Source organism: Poecile atricapillus, chromosome 10, assembly GCF_030490865.1.
Source record: "Poecile atricapillus isolate bPoeAtr1 chromosome 10, bPoeAtr1.hap1, whole genome shotgun sequence".
In the NCBI taxonomy this organism is placed as follows: domain Eukaryota; kingdom Metazoa; phylum Chordata; class Aves; order Passeriformes; family Paridae; genus Poecile; species Poecile atricapillus.
This window is the reverse complement of record NC_081258.1, coordinates 8,473,034-8,493,455: the sequence shown is the minus strand read 5'-3', so window position 1 is coordinate 8,493,455 and position 20,422 is coordinate 8,473,034. Positions and strand designations below refer to the sequence as shown.

Genomic DNA, 20,422 nt, shown 5'->3' with positions numbered 1-20,422 from the left:
AATGTGCAGGTCCATGGTAAAAAAAAAAAATAAAAAATAATCTATCCATCTCCATAGTGCAAAGATTTACAGTTGCTAGGAAAACAACACCCTGGCAAGGAAGTGGAGAATATCCACTGACTGGAGAGTCTATAAACATGCACTTTTTCTGCAGAATCTGTAATTAAATGCAAACATCTGGAGGATAACATAAATTATATATCAAGCTAATTAAATACTTAATTATATACATTGCCTCCTCACAGATATAAAGGCAGTTCAGAGGAAATAATATAGACCTATCAGATGATCCACAAAAAAAAGAAGACATGTTGCAACATTTAGTTTTCTAATTATCTAAAAAATAGACTACTGAAGACATAAGTTTTAGAAAAATAATGCAAATTCACTATTACTGGGAGAATCTCCCTTTTTTTTTTATAGTAGTACTGCAAGCACATTTAAGCTTTTTATAGCAGCAACTAGCAAACAGAACAGAGTGAATTTAAACAAATCCAGATTAAGAAAATTGGAGGAAAAAAGAATTAAAAAAGTATATACATCTGTGTTTTCCATTCCAGTTCCAAAACATAACCTCATTTTAGAGCAGGCCAGCAGGTTGTCCTGGCGTGACTTGTACTCAGGCCAAGGCTATTATTATCTTACTTATAGAAGAGTTAACACTCTCTACAAACATCTCTTACTATGATATAAAATTCTTTTATTTTCAATTAAAGATGCAGCAGAACTTTTTAACACCGATAGGCTCATATGTGTTTGAAGAAAGTCATTCAGCTTCCCTGAAAATTAATCCCATTATTTATTATATTGAATTTTCACTGGACAGGATGTACTGACTGAGAGTTTGAAATAATGTGAAAAGTGAGAACAGCGTAAGTAGAAGTTAATCATCCTAACAGACATTTTAATTCTTGACATTGTAGCTATCAGAAATAGCAGAGAACTATAAAACTTTCAATATCATGCTACACTTTCTCTTTGCACATCTAACACTTTTTTAGCTATTATTTCACTATCCATTCATTCCATTACTTTTTCTGAGTTCTACTCAAAGTATAGAATACCTGCAGTGTATTTTCAGAACAATTACTTTACAGTTGGTAATGAAATAAAAGCCAGAAAAAAAAGACAATTTGAAGCACGTTTTAGGATGGGAAATCGATTTGTACCTCATCTGTGTTGTAGATAATCTGCAGCCCCGAAGAGATCATCTCAACCAAATAGAGGAGAAATAATGACACAGCATTGATCTGGAGTAATTAAACACAGAAAGGAAACTATAATTAACTTTATGTTTATTGGAGTCATGAAAACAAAATAAATTTGGTATAATTCACTAACAAAGATGGTCCCACTATACACGCTTTGTTTCTTCAAAAATCCTGTATCTAATGATGTGGAAACAATCAATTGGAAAAGACAGCACAAACGAGCATTGTCCTCTAGAACCTCTGATGCTTTACAATTTTTCAATTTCAAACAGCGCTAGGAAAATGTTCTTCCTTAGACTTGACCCACAGGTGATCACTTTGGTCACAAGCTGTTTTCATGTTTACATATATGACATCTCACTAGCAAGTAGCTTACCAGAAAGGCAAGCAGCATATTAAATAGCTCACAGCACACGTAGAAAGCGAATCACTTCAGCCCTGGTGGGACTTTTGGCATTATCAGCTGACAGGAAGAGAATTACAACATTCAGATATCAGCAGATATGTGAAAAACTGTATTTTTTTTGTACCCATACACAACATTTATTGTTAACAGTAATTACCTTCAGCAGCTGTACAGATGAGCATCATAATGTCAACTCATTGAGGAAACAAAGGAAACTGCTGGTTTGATTTTTATTGTAGAACTTTCCTATACTTGAGAATTTGTATAACTTCAATAGAGAAACTAAGTTTATCACAGTATGAGGCATAAAACCACAATCTCATTATATGAAATTTAAAGAAACCACCTAGAACAAAAAAAATGTGGATTCTTATCTGGAATGCTGAAGCGGATAAAAATTAGGTCCAAATTCTAAAAATCCATAAATATTTAAAGACAGCTGACTCCAGTGTCTTAATACAAACTGAAAAGCACCAAATACAGCATTAAAGGCTACATAATATATTCCATTTTTCCCAACTGAGCCCTCTCAGTTACTCTGTACTGCTGTCTCCACAGAGCTGAAAACCCTCTAATTTTTGAGGTATGCAGATGACAGATGGGAATGTGCACTCATGTTTATGGGAAGGGTTGAGCTGCCACAAAAAACAGACTTTAAACTGTCATACAGTGCTCCCCAGGTCCCCAAATTGTCTCCTCCTATAGATAAAACATGTGCCTTTTCTGGAAATTTCACACAGTCCAAAATGCTAACTTAAGATAACTCCATAAAGCATTTTCCGCAGAACATACATTTTCTGAATCCAACACACTCACTGTACAAACTATTTAAGTAATACTGTCACCATGAAATGAAATAATCATCAACCTACTGTGTCAGTTCTGAATAATTTCACTAGCAATTTCTGAGCTAAAAGATGTGTGCAGACTTATGGAATGCAAAATAACAAGGTCATGAAAGCAAAGGTGGGTCTGAAAGTAAAGAGAAGGGGAAATAAAAAGAGTAAAGATTAAAACTCTGGAAAATGAGAGACAATAAAACAATCACTTATGCAATGAGTCTGACTAGGAACCACTATGCAAAGCAGTAAACAACAATTCCTAACTGTTGTCAGTGTACATTAAATCAATGAAAATTGCTCAAAATTATGGAAAATTAAACAGGAAACATTCACCGTAAGATTATACTAAATCTTTCACTTTACTGACTACAACATTTTTTTGCCAGGATTATTTATTGACAGCCATCTGTTGGTCTCAAAAGGAAACAACTTTGTAAACAACCAACCATTTACCTCTACAATCTCACAGCTCTTTCAGTGCCTTCTGACTGAAACATACCATTTAGTTATGTTTCAAAACATTGTCCTTTTCAGCAGAAGATGCAAAAGGCAACTCAGTTTTACCACATAGAGCACATCTAACACAAATCTAACCAAACTGAGACAGATGCATTATGGAAGAATGGAGACAATATTATTAAAAAATCAGCCAAACTTGGATTTACATCAACATGGATGTGTTACCTGAAGGTGACCATACTCCTCATGAGAGAAGACCTCATCTCCAGTGTGTGCACTGAACACAGAATGCAGACATGCAGATGGTTTGGGGTCTTGTTTAAATTTCTGAACCTAAAGGTGAATGGCAGGCAAAACATTAAAAAAAAAAAACCAAAGGCAATAATTTCAGTATGTTTGGCAACCACAAATTTACCATATACCTTATTGTTACTATTGTTATTATTACCAAACTAAAAAATTTCTTGATTTGACCACCACATAAACCTTTTAATCAACATTGTCTTTTCAGAACAATTACTTTATAGCTGGTAATTAAATTAAACCAAGATAACTCCATAACTCTTCAAGCCATGCTTTGCTCTCCAACAAATTTTAAAACTTTAAAACAATCATTGCCAGAACCTGATCCACATTTCACAGTATTTTCAACACCGATGCCACCTTCATAAGATTTTCTTCTCTACCAATAAAACACAGCACGTGCGTCAGAACAAGCAAACAAGTACTATATTGTGAAGTCTATTCCACAAATACATTAAATATACTTCAGGTCATATAAACTCATATGTTCATTGGCAATAGAATACAACATCTGCATTTTTGCTACAAGCAGCAGCATTTGCTCAGGTCATGTCTTGGGCACATATAATTCATATTATTAAAAAATATCTTCCTTTTACATGAGGCCACACACAGTCTCCCAGAATTAAGTCCAGCTTGACTTCCATCTGTTAGGTACCAGAAACTGTTTATTACTACACTGTAGGAAGAGAAAAGCAGCTGCAGTAAACAAGGCAAAACCAGACAAGCAGTGTGCCAGCAATGGGACACCTCTGTTAACTTAATGCTCATTATTCATATCTGGCACTCCTCATGCTCAAAACAAACAACTGCACATCAAAGAGAAAAATAATAGCTCAAATGTAACAAGATCAATTCAGGTCAAGATTATTTAAGGATATGAGACTCACAAGAAACAATCCTAACCCCTCAGAAAATACATGTCAGCATAAATACAAGTGGCAATACAACGCTTGCTTATTATTATTGCTACTGATACCACATACCTGTGGACTTCCTGTTTCTGTTTGTGTGCTCAGCTGTGAGGGAAGCTATGGGCTACATGAAAACTATTTCTAACAATACAGTTAGAAGTCAGTGACTCAAAACTTCAAATAACCACATGGAATACGTGTATTTAACTACTTCCAGATCCACTGATAACCACTATGGAAAATGTATCCACCACACCAAATTTTGGTAAGAAGGCCTGAATATTCAGAGTATAAACACAAGAGAATTATGGGCTGAATAAATCAACTGTGTTGCAACATAAGTAGACTGCTCTGTTTCCTTACTCATTTTGGAAACGTGCGCCCTTCTGAAGTTATGTCATTAAGTAAAATACTGCTGGAAAATGTCTGCTAAAGAAACCAAGCAAAACAATCAAAATGATCCCCTAGGTACGGAGAACAACTGCAAACACAATAACCAGTATAACAGTGCAAAGAAAACTCTCCAGCCTTAACAGAAAGCAGTTCTACATCTTTCCATTTAATCACTAAAAAGACATAAAACTCTCCACAATTACTAATGGTGTAATATTTAAATGGGACAAACGACTGCAAAATGAACATAAAGAAGTTTCAAATGTACCCTGCACTTTCCTCCCCAAAATGCTCACATCTACTCCCTGAAACAATGCTGTGACCTGACAACAATGAAGCAGCTGTTGTGACCTGGGGCACCCTACCACTGTGAATTTGATCTGTATTTAGGATTTGTTTTCCCAGTTTAATTAATCCCTTGGAACGAGGTGAGTGCCGTGTCCGCAGTGCAGTTTTACCTTATCGGCCTGGCGCATGTAGCAGTAGAGAATTCCTCTCATGCACTTTATGGCAGAATGTTCCAGCTCATGGGTCCTTCCCTTGTCATCATCAATGCGCCTGGGTGAGAGAGATAACTTGTGAAACAAATTGCAAATGCATTAGTGGGGGGAAGAAGAAAGGAGACATTAATGCTAAGGAATATTAAGTATTTAACTAATACTGTTGCACAGTGATGCCCTCACTCATATCTACATATTTACAGCCTCAGTCATGCTTTCTCAGTAAAAATAATAAAAATAGTAAGAGGGTTTTTGTCTGGCAACTTACACAAGAATTCCTCTTTCAAAACCTAAGAATTGCAAAAAATTCTTCCTGATATTATAACATCCAGTCTCTTGCAAGTAAATGATTCTTAGTCCAGCAATAAGCTTGCCAACGCCCTGAACTCTCCAACTAGATTTAAAAGTATCCCCTGACTATAATTTGCCAGAAGAACCTCTATTTTTAGTAGCATGCACCGTAACAAATACTGGTACCAATTACATTATATGACAACGTGTTTACTTACCAGAAGTAGTGTGACATTTTTTACCTAGCACCTTCATAAATATTTTTACTGAGATTTGGAAATGCACCATTCTCTATGAGTTTACAAATCTATTTTTGATAAAGCTTCATCTTTTAAAACTTTCCCAGAGAACTGAATAAGAGAGGGGAATGTAACCTGGCAGAGACATGAGTGTAGAAGTTATGTACCTGTAAGCAAGGGCCAACGCCCAGGCACAAGCAGCACAGTAAAGGCTGTCGTGGACTTTTGCCCTTTGGTTATCCCCAAAAGTCTTGGTAGGGAACAGACCTGTGGTTGGGCTTTGATGGAGCAGCAATGTTGACTTAACTGGAAGAAGGAAAAATAAAAAGCTTCTTAACATTTGTATTTCTTCCAGTTTCTAAATAGATTTTCAGGAACAGATCAAGGAGTGAACAACCTGTTAGAGCATGCACGAGATAAAATAAGGGAAAGAAAGGTAAGGAGAAACACACACAAAATTTACTGCATTGTTTTTTCAGACCAATTAGACCTTTCTCCACAAAACCCCAGCAGTATTCAAAACTACTTCTATGACTCTGTTCTAGCACAAACCACTTTGTACAGAATTTCTACAAAGCAACCCAGTAATTACCTTTCTATGAAAACAGAAGAAAAAAGTGACTACAATATGTCAACTGCCCCCCAAATCAGTTAAGTGCTTAAACTCTCCAGAACTCTACATTCATAAAAAATACATTTTTAACTCAGGCCAGATGGTTGAATCAATATTTATAAAAGCAGAGGGGAGTAAGTAAGGAGAAAATAGACCCACAATTATTTAACTCTGTATCTTGATATGAAAATAGACTAAGACAGGAATTTTCAGGTTGCCAAAACTGAGTTAGAAAAAAAATACTAAATATTATTTTAATTCTTTTTGTACTTCAATATTTTGCATTTTGGGAATTGTTTTTCCTAAGGTTATATAATAACCAGAATGCTACAAGATTGAAACTGGGCTTAATGCCCTCGAACATGACTTTTCTAACAATAATCTCTTCAGCAAAAGACAGGAAAGCAGGTTTTTTCCACAGATTGTTACCAAGCATTAATTTTAAGAAGGCTTCTTTATTGTCTATGTAGAATACTTAGAAACTAAGCATTCTACAGAAAATTACAAGCTTTTTGCATTATATCCTGTGTCTTGATATCCCAGAACAAAAGCTTTGATAAAATATTACCCGAAGAACTCAATATAGATTATTATAAATTAACTATAAATTCAATAACAGATTTTTACTGTGGCAGCAGCATAATTGCCTGAGATAAACAGCAAGCACCACCACAGATTTGTTGCTGCCGAGTGTTAAAAAAGCTAATTGAACAGTCATCTCCTGTAAGAAAGCTAAAAGCAATGCACCTACAAAAAGCAACACATCTACGGATAGACCAAGTACAACTCAGATTTCACCTCAAAAAGCCATTTGAATGGAGTCCCATCCCATGTTTTTAGAATGATCATTATTCTGTACCCTTGCCTGAGTAAAAGTTAAATTTTCAACTGTCAATTGCACAGCCATTAAACAACCCTGGTTTTAGAATACAGACAGGACTTCATTATAACACAAACCTCCTAAAACCCAAAACAATCAAAACAAATCATTGCTTATTTAATGGTTTTGGCTTAAAATAACATCACATGAAAAACACTACAATTGACTTGAATTTAGCTAACAAATAAAATTTCAGCACAAAAATACTTAACAGCACAATTAATAACAAAAAAGAACTTCTAACTGATCACCAGCCAGACTGCTCCAAGTACTACAAGAAAGCTTTTGTCCATTAAAATTTTTCCTCAGCTGTATTTTGTCAATGCTACAACCCTAAGATATCCCTTTATCCAAAATAATTCTAACTTCAGTCTTACAGCTGAAATGGATTGTCAACAGACATTTTGATTTTTAGCAAGAAGTGTAACTCAGCCCTCCTCTTTGCACTTTCCAAACTTCCAGCAGAAGTTTAGGAAACCATCCTTAAGTAGGAAAAAAGTAGTACTGATACTTATCATGCAAAGATCAATTTAACTCACATCCAGGTTAGTTCAAGCATTATTTACTTACCAATTCTATAGTAATGATTTAATTTATCCCACAGAGTTTCCCCCTCTGGCTTTGGAAGGTTAATACATTTAAGTGGCTCATAAATTGAACCTAAAATAAGAAGAAAAAAGAAAAACAAAATCAATATAAGTATCAGTTTCATAACTGTAATTTTGCTAAAAATTACTGTGATAAGTAGTTGTACTTCATGTGTTTTATACAAAAGCACAATTTATAACATTTCAATTGAAATAAGATTTGTTAATTCTGCAGTCTTGGAGATTTTTTTCTACAGTACCTGTCTACACAAAGCAGACCTCCACCTGTATGTCCAGTGCTTTGAAGATACTCAACTACAGTGAATGCTACCTAAATGTAGAGCTAATTATTGAAGACAACTGCTAAATGTTAAGAATTTTCTATGAACATTTTCTTACAACTTAAGTACGTTACAGAGAAAATTCCAGAAGATATGTAGGAAAACAGAAAGCGACAGAAGTAGACCATATTAAATTATTACTGCCCTACCTGCCTTCTAAACGGTGAAGATGTTCAACACCACCAGTGTTTCACCTACCCCAACCTTGTCTGTGCCCACCAGAGTCAGCCCAGCTGATGTCATGCCAGAACAAGGGCTGGCTTGTTTTCACTACTAAAGCTTAAACAAGATATTCAACAGATAAAGCCCTCAAGTTCCCTACACATCAGGGAAATACAACGCTATCAAATCCCCATCTCTCATTCTCACTGTCCCACATATTGACTGCTTCCCTATCTGCACCTGAAAAGTCAGTTTTGCTGAAAGCTGAAATGAGCTACCTATTAAAAATTACTAGGGTGAACCATTTCCATCTTCTAATTGCAGACATCCTGCTCTCCTCCACAAATCACTTGGGCTTTATTCAGTGTTCTGCATGGCAAGATCTCCACAGGAGCCATGCGCTAACAGGAAGAATGAGAATTTTCCTCTTCCGGACTTCACGCTGCCCTTTGGAAAAGCTCAGGGAATGCAGTGCCAGGGAGGCCCAGCCAGCCAAGCAGTTCTGGCAGGACACAGCCAGTGCTCCTTTGCAATCCCAGCACATTCCCAAGCACCAGACACAAGATTGTCCATATAGAGGCCTCTCATCTCCATGAAATTAGGAACACAAAATGAAGAAAAAGAAAAGCGTTCAAGAAGGCTCTGGGTGGTCTCTGGTACTCAATGTCCAGTTTCCAGGATGGTGTTTGGTCAAATGTTGGACTTGACAACCTCAGAGGTCATTTCCAACCTAATTGGAATGCGTGTGGAATTCTGACAGAAGCTTTATAAACCAGGTCCTTTGGTGGGGAGACAAGAAAACATCCAGCCATTCAGGAATACAAACCTCACCCCAAGTTAGTATTACCTTTGCTTTGCAAGAACCGGAGCGAAAAAAACCCCACCCCACCCCACCCCTGGGTGTCTGCTCTGCTTGGACATCCTGATGATGCTTCCCAACCCATCTGAGCTTCCCCTACAGCCTTTCTTCATTGGGAGAGGTTAAATTAGAAATAAACACCTGCATGTGGGAAAGGGCCTGAAAGGGAAGCACAGAGAACCCAGTTTATCCGAGTGGCCTAAAAAATCACAGTCAAAAGAAATTAAATTACTCTGTAATGGAAAAGGAAAAGTTGTAACATATCACAGCTTTTGTATTTTCTATTTAAAGAAACAAATAAATAAATAATGAGCATTCTGAACCAATTTAAAGCCATTTCTGAAAGCTATTTTGTTTTTCTACTTCTTTTGGCTTACAAATCCCTGTCCATTAAATGATTCATAGTTTATCCTGTTTTACAATTAATTCAGTTATCTTGCAAAAGCACACAATACAGTGAGCTGCAGTAACTGTAATTTTGTACAGCGCTGTAGTAAAAGGACAGAATACACAAAAGAAAAAAGTCTTCAGGAAGTCAGTGCATAAAGAACAGCAAATTTATGAGAAATTCACTCACTAGATTTTCAAAGGCAAAATAATGATTCTAACTGTTAGATTAGCTAGCTGAATATCATATGCATATCCACCATCCTTTGTGTGTGAAACAGGTTCAGAATGTCCACTTCCTGCAGGCTGCTAACCCCCAGGACACACAGCTGAGCAACCACAGGCACATACAAGTCAAAAGTCCTGAACTAAAATTGTTCTAATTCAAATACTTACCAGACAATCTGTGACCCTCTGTGGCCAACAGAGAAACAAAACAAAGGTATCAAGAACAAAAAGCAAGCATATTCTTCAATTTCAGAGCATTCAAAGATTTCAACTTTGTGCAGAAATACGATTAAACAGAAAAGTGAGCATGAAAATGTCAAAACACCACCATCTACAAATTACATTATTCTGGATGTTTTAAACTTTAATAGAAATAGAGTAGAACTGTCAGAGTAGACTGCTGATGGGGAAGAAAGGTAAATTTAATTCAAAGTTTGAAAAACTGACAAAAAATAAAGTTTTATGCTCTTGAAGTATTCCCTAAAATTACTCCTACTACAAGGAGGAGAACTTGTTTAAATCCAAGTTTTCCACATATTCCTCATTAATTCCTTATCAGTATCTATATAGTTTATGTTTTGCTTGGGTGTCTACGGCATTCTCCTGGAGAAATCATGCGGTAAATTACATTTCATTACTATCACAACTTAATCAAAGCAAAGAAGTCAGGACAAACACGAAGCTGCTCCCTCCTTGTGCTTTTGGAGAGAGCCCATACCGCAGAGGAACCTATTTTAAGGATGGCTAAAAAAAAAAGCCTGTCTACAGTCTCATCCAAAATCTATTTGAGTTCATATCAGCAAGATAAAAACATGTCATAGAAAACTATTTTCAATTACATATTTAAAATAGGTTTTCAAACTAAAAAAAAATAATTTTAAAGAGCTGACAACAGCAAGACTGCAGCACTCTAAACATAATAGAGTGACATATGCAAATCAGACCCTGGAGGTCTCGGTTTGTACAGCAGCATTCAGAAGAAACAGAATGAGGACATTAATTTTAAATACTGTTTTTCATAAATACATTGCTTTATTCTAACCATACAGTGTGAATTTTATTTTGGTAAATAAGTAGGTATGCGAGGAAGAACACAAAAACCTATTTTGTTGATTTACTATTTCTTCCGCTGTCTAGTGCTGTAACAACCCCATACAATATTTAAATAAGGTATCTGGGAGTTCAGCTTTTCTTCAACAAAGAATGAAGTGTGCCCATTATTTCCTTACACCACAAGTGCACTGCTGCAGGCAGTACCTACTTCAAAATCAGTAAAAAACTGATAGAAAAATCAAAGTGTCACTTCCTGTGTTAATATAATTATTGTCTGGTAAGAGAACACTCAACATCTTGATCCCAAGGTCCAATTAAATCCCTGTTTGTCTTCAGACACTGCACTGACTAAATGCCCTAAATGCATAATCTGAAGGAAAACTAATCCCCTTTCATTTCCTACCATTTACAGGTCCCAGAGTAATATGATTTCACACTTTTCAAGCTGAATAATTACTAAAAATTATAGAGATTCCTTTCAAAGTAACAGAGAACAGGAAGAAATTTCAATCCTATGTACATACAACTTCTGGACGCTGAAAATATTATGTCATCCTGATGTTAAGGTACTTTCCCACCAACCTCATTTTTATTCCAGTTGTACCTGAGATTAGCATTAACTGCTCTTCAGGGAAGATATATGAATGGTCCAGATGTTTGGATTCAGAAGCTATGGCCAAAATGGCTTTAAAACAGCTCTGCTCCCAAATTTGTATACACGGAAGCTTTGGACACACACACATCCTTGAAGGTGGCAGTAATTGTGGATATTAAAGAAAAATAGGGATTAGAATGGAACTCTGTACCAAATCTATGGATAAAGACTTGTATATTTCAACAAGGATCGTTTATTCAAATTTTTTAAAGTACAGAATTGGTATAAAGAAACACTTCCACCAGGTTAATCCCAAACAAATGCAACAAGGAAAAAACTGTATTTCCAACATTTCACATGCCAGAAAAACAAAAGAAAACATTGGTTTGCATAATTAAATCAGGCCAAAAGGGAAAAAAGCTGAGAATACAAGATCTCTTTGTAGATTTGGTAAGAATGAAAACTGACCACAGCCTTTATTGTGACACTTGGTCTGGACACAATCAAACACTTGAGACAGAGGCAAGCTCTGGACCTCAGATCTCTGTAACCTTCATTACCCAGCATTAGTAAGGGCAGTGACAGCTTCACATTACAGGAGTCATTGGGACCAAAGAGGATTTTATTTCTACTCACAGCAAAGTTTAAGAAAAGACATCTCATGGGGATTTTTAATCACTGTGTACAGGAGGAAACAAGGATCTCACAGTTGATCCTGCTTTGAGCAAGAGGCTGGAGTAGGTGACACCCTGACAACCCTTCCAGACTGAACTGTTCTACAAAACAGGGTAAAGAAACACCAGGAGAAGGGTTTGGAGAGGAAGACAGAAAAAGTATTAAAGTATTCCTCTACCTGAATACATAGTAGAAGTAAGCAAAAGGTATGAATTGTTACCTTGGTTGAGTGACAATAACAAAGGGGTAAAAATGAGTAAAATCTTGTAATAGTTTCATTTAAATAGCATTGAAGTGACAAAGCTTATAAACTATCATTTATCAAGAAAAGTCATGTGTTATACTGTGCAAGTAATTCGGCTAATACTTCACAGAATCAAAGAATATCCTGATTTGGAAGGGACCCACAAGGATTGTCAAGGTCCAACTCCTGGCCTTGCACAGAACAAGCCCAAAATGTCAGCCTGTGCCTGAGAGCACTGTCCAAACTCTTCCTGAGCTGTGTCAGGTTTGGCGCTGTGCCCACTGTCCTGGGGAGCCCCTTCAGTGCCCAGCCACCCTCTGGGCAAAGAGCTTCTTTCTAATATCCAACCTAAACCTCCCCTGACACTGCTCCAGCCATTTCCTCAGGTCCTGTCACTGGTCACCAGAGAGGAAAAAGAAAAAAATACACACCAGTTTATTTTGTCCTTTCTCTATTTCCAAATCAACTGAAGGTAGTTCTCTGTCAGTACATTATGCTTAATGGAAATGACTGATTTCAGGATTTACAGTAACTAACAACACAAAAACTACTGCACACCAGAAATAAAATACTGACCATCATGCCAGTACACAGGAGCTTCACATAACCAAAATGCCAAAGTCTACCACACAAGCCTTGTAAATGCTACAAGCAAGGCAGGAAACCATTCAGGATATTCAAGGCAGGCACTGCCATTTCTGAGAATTCAAAACAATAGATGTTAAAACTACTAAAAATGTTTATTTTGCACCTTAACAAGAGAAACAAGTATCTATACAATAATAAGGAAAGAGGAATTTTTTTAATTTTTTTTTTTTTACACTGTAAACACATCACATTGTTTGATAGTCAGAGTGGCAAAACTGAAAAGCCACAGGCAGAGCAGAGGAGTCTGACCCAGCCAGCTGTGTCCCCTTACCTGGTCACTCTCACCAGCACTTTTACTGCTACTGTGTTTCAACAAGGACTACACAAGAGTTTTCCCCAATCACAGAGAGTCACATATGAATACATCTCATGCCAGTCAAACTCCCTTCAAAATACACAGTAATGGTCTTGACAACTTCATACATTCTAGCTTCTGCTGTACCTGAGGAGAAGCTGTGCCAGGGGGTTTTACTTTGCTTCCACTTAATTTCCAAATGTCAAACTTTGTAACCAGTGACTGACTAATGGGAAATTTTACTTCTCTCTAAACCAGTCACGTTGGGGCTTTTTAGGAGTCAATTGCAAACAGCATTCTTAAGGCACCTTTCACATGACTGCCATCTTAAAAGAGAAATTTGAGTTCAGAGATGGTTGCACTGAGGGATACTGACAGGAATTCTAAACAAACAAACCAGGAAGATTTGACAGTAGATTTCAATCTAAGTAAATTACAATTTTCAGAAATTTTTACTGAAAGAGTTTAAATTTTTAAGTTCTATGTACATAAAACATGTAAAAATCTAACACAGAACAGAGCATGAAACAAAACACACAATTATTTTTGTTGAATTAAATAGCCACAAACAAAAACAAAACACAGAACTGCACACTTACCAAATTTTAAAAAAGCATACGCAGAGGAGGCTCTGTCATCATCCAAATTGGCCATTTCAAATTGGTGCAGCTAATCACAAACGTCTCAGGCTAAGCTACAGTAATTTTCAAAACTGTTTAGTAAATGTTAAAGGCAATCAGCATTAAATTAAGTGAAAGCAATGTTAGTGGAGTTATTAACACAACAGAGTGCACAGCACAAACTTTCATTACATCTTATGTTTCCTTCTTCTACACTGACCTCTTGGTTTTATTTTGCTTTTACTTCCATAAAACTTAGTAGTTTACTCTATCTGAGTAAAAGGACACAGTTTACAAAAAATTCATCTTTTGGATATTTGACACGAGCTTTGTTATTCAATAGGAAACTTGCTACAAACACCAAAAGGTGATAAATACAATCTAATATATTTCAAGATGAAATAGAAACACTGATTTAACTAGTGCACACTAAAATAACATTAATGATAAGGAGCTAAAACTCTGCTTATGCATAGTGCTGCATTCATCCCATGTGAAATCTACACCAGGATGTTTCTTGCGGTCATGCACATTACTTATGGCACTGAATATCTCAGTTATTAGAGGCAGAACATCTCCCACTCTGGAATATACAACAGGAAAAATGTGTCTGTAATTATGATGACAAGTTTTTCCAAATCTTTAAAGTTTATGTCTTTTAAAGTAAGAAAAATTTCAGGGACTTTAGACTATTCAACTACTATCTTTAGAATATGCTCCTAATCAGAGTAGCAACAAGTGAAATTGTTTTAGTACTTTAGCATGAAGTATTCTATTGCTTCAGGAAGGGAAATGAAAATTTCTGAATAAAATTTGGTCTTACTGGAAAAAAAAAGAAATTCATAATTTAATACATATAAACATGAGGATACAAATTACCTCCTACAGGATTGAGTCTTACATGATCCATTGCTGCAGGCTATAAAACATGAGTCACTGGTGCATTTCAGGCACGTGCGTCTATACTCCATGTTTACTACATCTTACTCCAAGGAGCACACTAGTAAAAAAAATTCCAAACCAAACAAAACAGTGCTGTTTGTCAGCTGAGACCCAGCACAAGCCTCAGCCAAAGCAGAAACATGTGGGGGACTTTCAGTCACTTTTTATGATAATTCCAACCATGTCTCCTTCAGACAGGGCCAGGAAGGAAGAAAAAAGCTCTGAAGTTACAGAAATTTCAACATAAAGATGCAGTAGTAAACTTGAAATATAAGAACATTATTTTTATTTTTAGATATTAAAGTTACCTGAAACAGATTAAATAAAATTTGATTTTTAAATCAACTTTTTTATCAGAAAAACTTTTCAACTAAAATAATGTTTATTTCTTGAGAAAATCTCTTCAGTTGTTATATAAAATGCCATGAACAAATCTCTAGACAATCTCTGGACAAAATCCGTATGAACTGGGAAAGAAGGAAGTGAACTACAAAAACAATCTATGATTGCTCAAAAGACAATTCTTTATCCGTTTAACAAAAAAGTAACAGGCAGCAGCAGCAGTTAAGAAAAAGTGAAGTGTTTGAAACCATCAAATGTCTCCTGCAGACAGAGGCCTCACCCTGCAGGGGATTCCCAAAGTTCGTGTGCTGCCCTGAGACCCGGGATTCACCCGAACTCTGCCCGGCTTTGCAGAGCTCCAGGGCTCCCTTTGTCCATCCCCCTCCAGCTCACAGCCCGAGCAATCCAGCAACACAACAGCTCCTTGAGCGGGCACTCCCATCGTGCGATTTGCCAAGCCAGCTGTACATAAACTGAACTTTTAAAGCCAAATTAATCTGACCAGTCTTTTAACGATCAGTTCTTTAGAGCCTTCATAAAGCCCCGTTTTGGTCTCACACTGTCTGATCGGTTATTAACAAAATATAACAAACCAAACATGCAAGTAACAACTGAGTTTTACAAGCATGTATGGCATATAAATAAACACAGGGATCTTCTTCCGTTAAAACTAAACTTTTCCCGTTAGAACAATTAAACTCCTACTATGACTGTATTTTACTTTTTTAAAAAAATAAAATTCAAACCCCAAGTTTTTTTAAGTTCAGAAATTCAGGCTAACTCGGCAAAATCTCCCTTTGGTTTAGGCCAGACCGTAGCTGCCCCACAGTCCATGTTTAGAACAGGATAATGCGCAGTCTGTAGAACTGTTACCTTTACCTAAGAGAAACCCGGCAAAAGCCGGTACTTTCCTCTAAACACTTCATGGGCTCCACACCCGCAGCACCTGGTACAAGAGCGGTGCTACAGCCGCCAGGCGAGCTGCCTCTGCGGGGCGGGCACAGGTGACACCTCAGCGGCACCGGGGGCCGTGCCCGCCAAGGGCGCGGGGCCGCCTCCCCCGGGCGTCCCGGGCAGCGCCAGAGACACGGCGGGGACGGGGAAACAGCCCCGGGCCGGGCCGGGAGCGGGGCAGGGAGTGCGGGAGCGGTGAGTGATGGGAGGCAGAGGGATCCCCGGAGCTCCTCCCGGGCAAGCCAAGAGGTCAGACCTGAGCGTTTGGAGCGAGCGCGCAGCTCCAGCATCTTCCAGCTCACGTCAGCCATGTGAGTCGCCGCCATGGCGGAGCGGTCCCGGGGCGCCGCGGCGCTGGCAGCGGGGCGCCGAGCGGGCCCTGCCTGGCTCCCGCCGTAAAGCGCTCGCGCAGGCTCCGCGCCGCTGCCGCAAACCGCGGCCGGCCCGCCCCGCGCTGCCGTCAGAGCGCGGGCGGGGCGAGGCCGAGCGCCATGGGGGCCCGCGGGCCGTGCCCGCCGCTGGCCCCGCTGCTGCTCCTGGCCCTGCTGGCCCTGGCGGGGCCCGCCAGCGCCCTGCAGAATGTGACCGCTCAGCTCTTCGGGCCCGAGGCCCGCGGGACCCTGGCGGCCTTCGGCGACTTCAACTCGGACAAGCAGACGGACCTGTTCGTGCTGCGCGGCGGTGAGCGCGGGGCCGGCGGCAGGCCCGGGGGCTCTGGGGGCGCAGGCGGTGGGAGCCGGGCTCCTCGGGCCCTCGCAGCGCAAGGGGGGAACAGCCCCGGTTCCGCCCGTGGGGGGCAGCGGGCCCGGGGCTGCCGCGGGCCCGGGGCTGCCCGGCCGGGAGAGGAGATGGGCTCGCCGGTCCCCGCCATCCCCGGCCATCTCGGGGTTACCGGGTGCTCGCTCTCGCCCCGGGCACGGCCTGGGTGCCCGGGGCTGCGGCACCGAGGGCCGGCTCGGTGAGCACAACGTTGTTTGCAGGATGGAGCTGACGCTTGCCTTGCTCCCCAGGTATTTCCTGTGTGGAGTACGGTACTCAGTTTGCACTAGAATGGTTCATATAGGGCGCGCTTTTCTTTAAAGTTGAATTTATGGTTGTGAAATAATTTAGAGACTTCATTCTACAACTACAATGGTCACAAATTGTTGTTTTGTTCTTGCTTTCACAATAGTTTTGGAAACAAAGATGAACATTTCACAGATGTGGAGGAAAAATTGCACATTATCCTGCTTTGAACATTATGCTAGTGTCAGGGTAGAGAAATTTGTTACAGCTGTCACCTGCCACAAGTTTCTCTTAAGGCTTCAGATATGGGGAGACTTCAAATCAGGGGTTATTTTCAGTGGTCAGTGTTATTTCCAGACATTAATCTTGGTTTATTTTACTTTCTTGAAGCACATTAAGATAGTAAATTTATTCTCAGATTCACCTTTTTTATTCCTTCAATCTGAGAAATGTTTTCCTAAGTAGCTTTGGTAAAGCATGAGTGACTTTCCCATCTAGTTGAGTTATTGAAATGCATGGCTCCCTGGAAATGCTCCACTGCCTCATCTACTGAAAAAATGGTCAGGTTTAAAATTAATGTCCATGATAAGAGATTTAATTTTAATTTTTTATCTTTCAGATGAGTGCATATAAAAATGTGAATAGTTATAAGTTTCAGAAACAAGATTCATGATTTCTTTGTGTCTCCCTAGCAGCTTGAGAAATCATTTTCCTGTGTGATGCTTACTGTAAAAATAAGCTTGAAGTAATGTAGTTGAAAACATTACTTTCCATAACTTAAGTCTTGATGAAAAGTAACTACAGAATACTCTCAAAACAAAAGGTATTAGTTCTAAATGTTGGGATAAAAGGCAGCCAATTGTAAACAGCATGAGGAAGTGAGCACTGGAGATGACACGAGACTCTGAGGAGCAGGGTCTGTAAAGTAGCCCAGTCCTAATAATGCTGACCCTTAATAAGGAAATGGGGATGATGTGTTGGGAGTTTTGCTGGATATATTTTATTTTTATTTATATTTTATTTTTCTGATCTTGCATTACTTCAGTTGAATGAGAGTAATGTTCCATATGCTCAGATACGTAAAAGAAAATCAGATTGTGCTCATACCTTTGTAAGAAATAGTAAACTCACTGAATGTAAGGGATAATCCAGATCCAGAAGTATCCTGTTGCAAGACCAGTTCAAAAGTACTGGTGGACCCTGGGTTTAGTCACACTTTGAAACTCAGAATATACAAATAAATGGAACTGTGCATACGCTTACCTGTTTTGTGAGTCTGTGCATGTAACAGGTCAGTGGGGAAGCTCATGCTGGTTGCTTGTTTCATGTACCAGCTTCTGGTTATGCTTGATGCCTCTGCTGGTAGTACAGGGCAGTGAGTGAACATTCCCCTGTTCACCTGCTGCACTTCACTGGGGAATTTGGGAAACTTCTGTGGTATTTATTTCATATATACATACATATATATGTGTGTGTATATATACACAGATACTCAGCCTGAAGACCTCTATTCTACATAATTGTTATTTGTATAGAAACTGTTCCTGTTTTTCACACCCAGCGATGCACTGGTTTTTTTCTTACTGGTCTCGTATATATACTATACAGAACAGTAATACAGAACTGCAAACAGCATTTAGGATTGGTTGTCGTGGCATAGTGACTCTGTTTTCTGGTCCTGTACTAATTTTTAATAGTTAATTTGTTTTGACTGCTGATGAGCACTGAGCTGAAATTTTTATATCTCTGTCTTTAATGACCAAAAGATCTCATTTCTCAGTGTTGCAACTAACTCGGAACCTGGTACATGTAAACATTTATACCTTTGCTTCTTCAGCCTGGCCACTGCTTTACCAAATAGCTGATAAAAAGGCAGGTGAGGGCCTGTGGTGTGAAATGGGAATTCCAGGTCCAGCAGGCAGCTCCCAGGTGTGCTGTCCAAAGCTGAGGCAGCCCCAGCCCTGCCCCGTGCCTGTGCCAGGCCTTTCCCTCACCAGGGATGTGTGCTGCAGCTCAGGCAGCATTATTACTCTGCCAGGTGGGCCTGTGCTGGTCTCCCTGGCCTCTCTGGAAGGGCTCCTGTTCATTTACTCATTCGGTGGTGGATTCTCCTTCTCTTCAAGAGGTTTGTGGCAAGTGCCTTTTGTTTCATGGTTAGGAGCCTTGTATTGTCTGCTATTTCACAGCTGTGAACTCTGCCACAAAATAATTCTCTTAAAAAGTACTCTACTAGCTCAAGTTTGGAGCCTTAGATTTTCTGGTGCTACAGCTGGATTTATTGGAGAGTGAAGGAAAGAAAAAAAAATACAGTTGTTGCACTGTGAGCTATGTTTTACTTAGAGAGGTAAGTGCCTGTGTGTTGTAGTTTACTGACTGAAAATTTTATTTCATCATTGAGATTAAAGTTCCTCTTTTCTTCCCTGAATTTCAGTTATTTCTGCAACATAAAATATGAGCATTTATTTCGATTGTCCCAAAGTAATGAAATGATACTTGTACCATTGCCTCGGAATGAGGAGACACTGCAGGGAACCAAGTAAATTCTGAGTTTCCTTTAAAGTGCTTTGGTCAGCTGATGTGGGAAAGCAGTATCAGATCTTGCTATGTGAGATACAGTATTAAAAGAATTTGAGTTAGCTTTTAAGCTTTAATTAGTTTTGTGGAACTGCTGCCTATTACTTTTCCATGTGTAATATTTTTTAATTCATTACAGAAAGTTTTATTTTAAGCAATGTGGTAAAAATAACAGAGAAAAAGTTCTAACACTAAACCTCCAAAGAAGATTTGTGATATTAGCATTCCTTTGAGATGCAACTGACTTTAAATTGTGTTGAAGTGCTCCTTTTGCTTCCTTTTGGATGAGGAGGAAGTAGTGGTATGAGATATCTTTCAAAGTTCTTGCTGCTGTGGGGAATGATCATTTGTGGCAGAGTTGTTTAAATATTGGGTTTGTATATAAGCCATTTTCAGTCTTCCTCTCTTGCTCATGGTCTTGCTTGCCTTGGCAGGAAATGAGTTGGTGATCTTTTTGGCTGACCAGAAGGAACCCTACTTTAAGCCCCGTGTTAAGCTACCAATGAAGTAAGTATGGATATTCAATGCTGCTATGGCCTGTTTTCCTTGAAAGTGCCTCTCTGCACTCAGTGGGAGCTGCCTGCAGTATTCTGTGCTCTTGTTACCTCTTTGACTTGTTGTTCAGCTTGCCCTTACAGCTCTAGTTCTTTGACCAACTTCCTGATTAGTTTCCTGATACATTGTTGTTTTGTTTGTCAGATGACAGAATTTGTGGAGATGAGCTGTGTCATTCGTGTTGTTAGCTAATAAGTGTGACTTCCCACCCCTTATGGAATATTTATGGTTTAGGTTTCGTCCTCAGATTAGTATTTAAAATACCCATTTGTTGAAATATTTTTGCAGTTGATTTGGAGCTTCAG

General features: G+C 38.8%; 2 protein-coding genes across 6 annotated transcripts in view; one reads left to right on the top strand and one right to left on the bottom strand.

Moving 5' to 3' along the window:
• The window catches only part of PHKB (phosphorylase kinase regulatory subunit beta), a 68,746-nt gene extending 52,350 nt beyond the window's left edge, over nucleotides 1–16,396 (bottom strand). Inside the window, exons 1-7 of one of the 4 annotated variants that reach the window (XM_058846332.1) lie at nucleotides 16,240–16,367; nucleotides 13,725–13,819; nucleotides 7,622–7,711; nucleotides 5,726–5,864; nucleotides 4,987–5,086; nucleotides 3,144–3,251; nucleotides 1,170–1,250 (exon numbers count right to left, since the gene is read on the bottom strand). In XM_058846332.1, the coding sequence (XP_058702315.1) occupies nucleotides 1,170–1,250; nucleotides 3,144–3,251; nucleotides 4,987–5,086; nucleotides 5,726–5,864; nucleotides 7,622–7,711; nucleotides 13,725–13,779 (573 nt within the window). In that variant the 5' untranslated portion in view covers nucleotides 13,780–13,819; nucleotides 16,240–16,367. Of the gene's footprint in view, nucleotides 1–1,169; nucleotides 1,251–3,143; nucleotides 3,252–4,986; nucleotides 5,087–5,725; nucleotides 5,865–7,621; nucleotides 7,712–13,724; nucleotides 13,820–16,239 lie in introns of those variants that run through there. The other 3 variants (XM_058846331.1, XM_058846334.1, XM_058846333.1) reach the window with 3 other exon arrangements.
• The window catches only part of ITFG1 (integrin alpha FG-GAP repeat containing 1), a 70,725-nt gene continuing 66,419 nt past the window's right edge, over nucleotides 16,117–20,422 (top strand). Inside the window, exons 1-2 of one of the 2 annotated variants that reach the window (XM_058846335.1) lie at nucleotides 16,117–16,178; nucleotides 19,997–20,069. In XM_058846335.1, the coding sequence (XP_058702318.1) occupies nucleotides 20,065–20,069 (5 nt within the window). In that variant the 5' untranslated portion in view covers nucleotides 16,117–16,178; nucleotides 19,997–20,064. Of the gene's footprint in view, nucleotides 16,179–16,474; nucleotides 16,665–19,996; nucleotides 20,070–20,422 lie in introns of those variants that run through there. The other variant, XM_058846336.1, reaches the window with a different exon arrangement.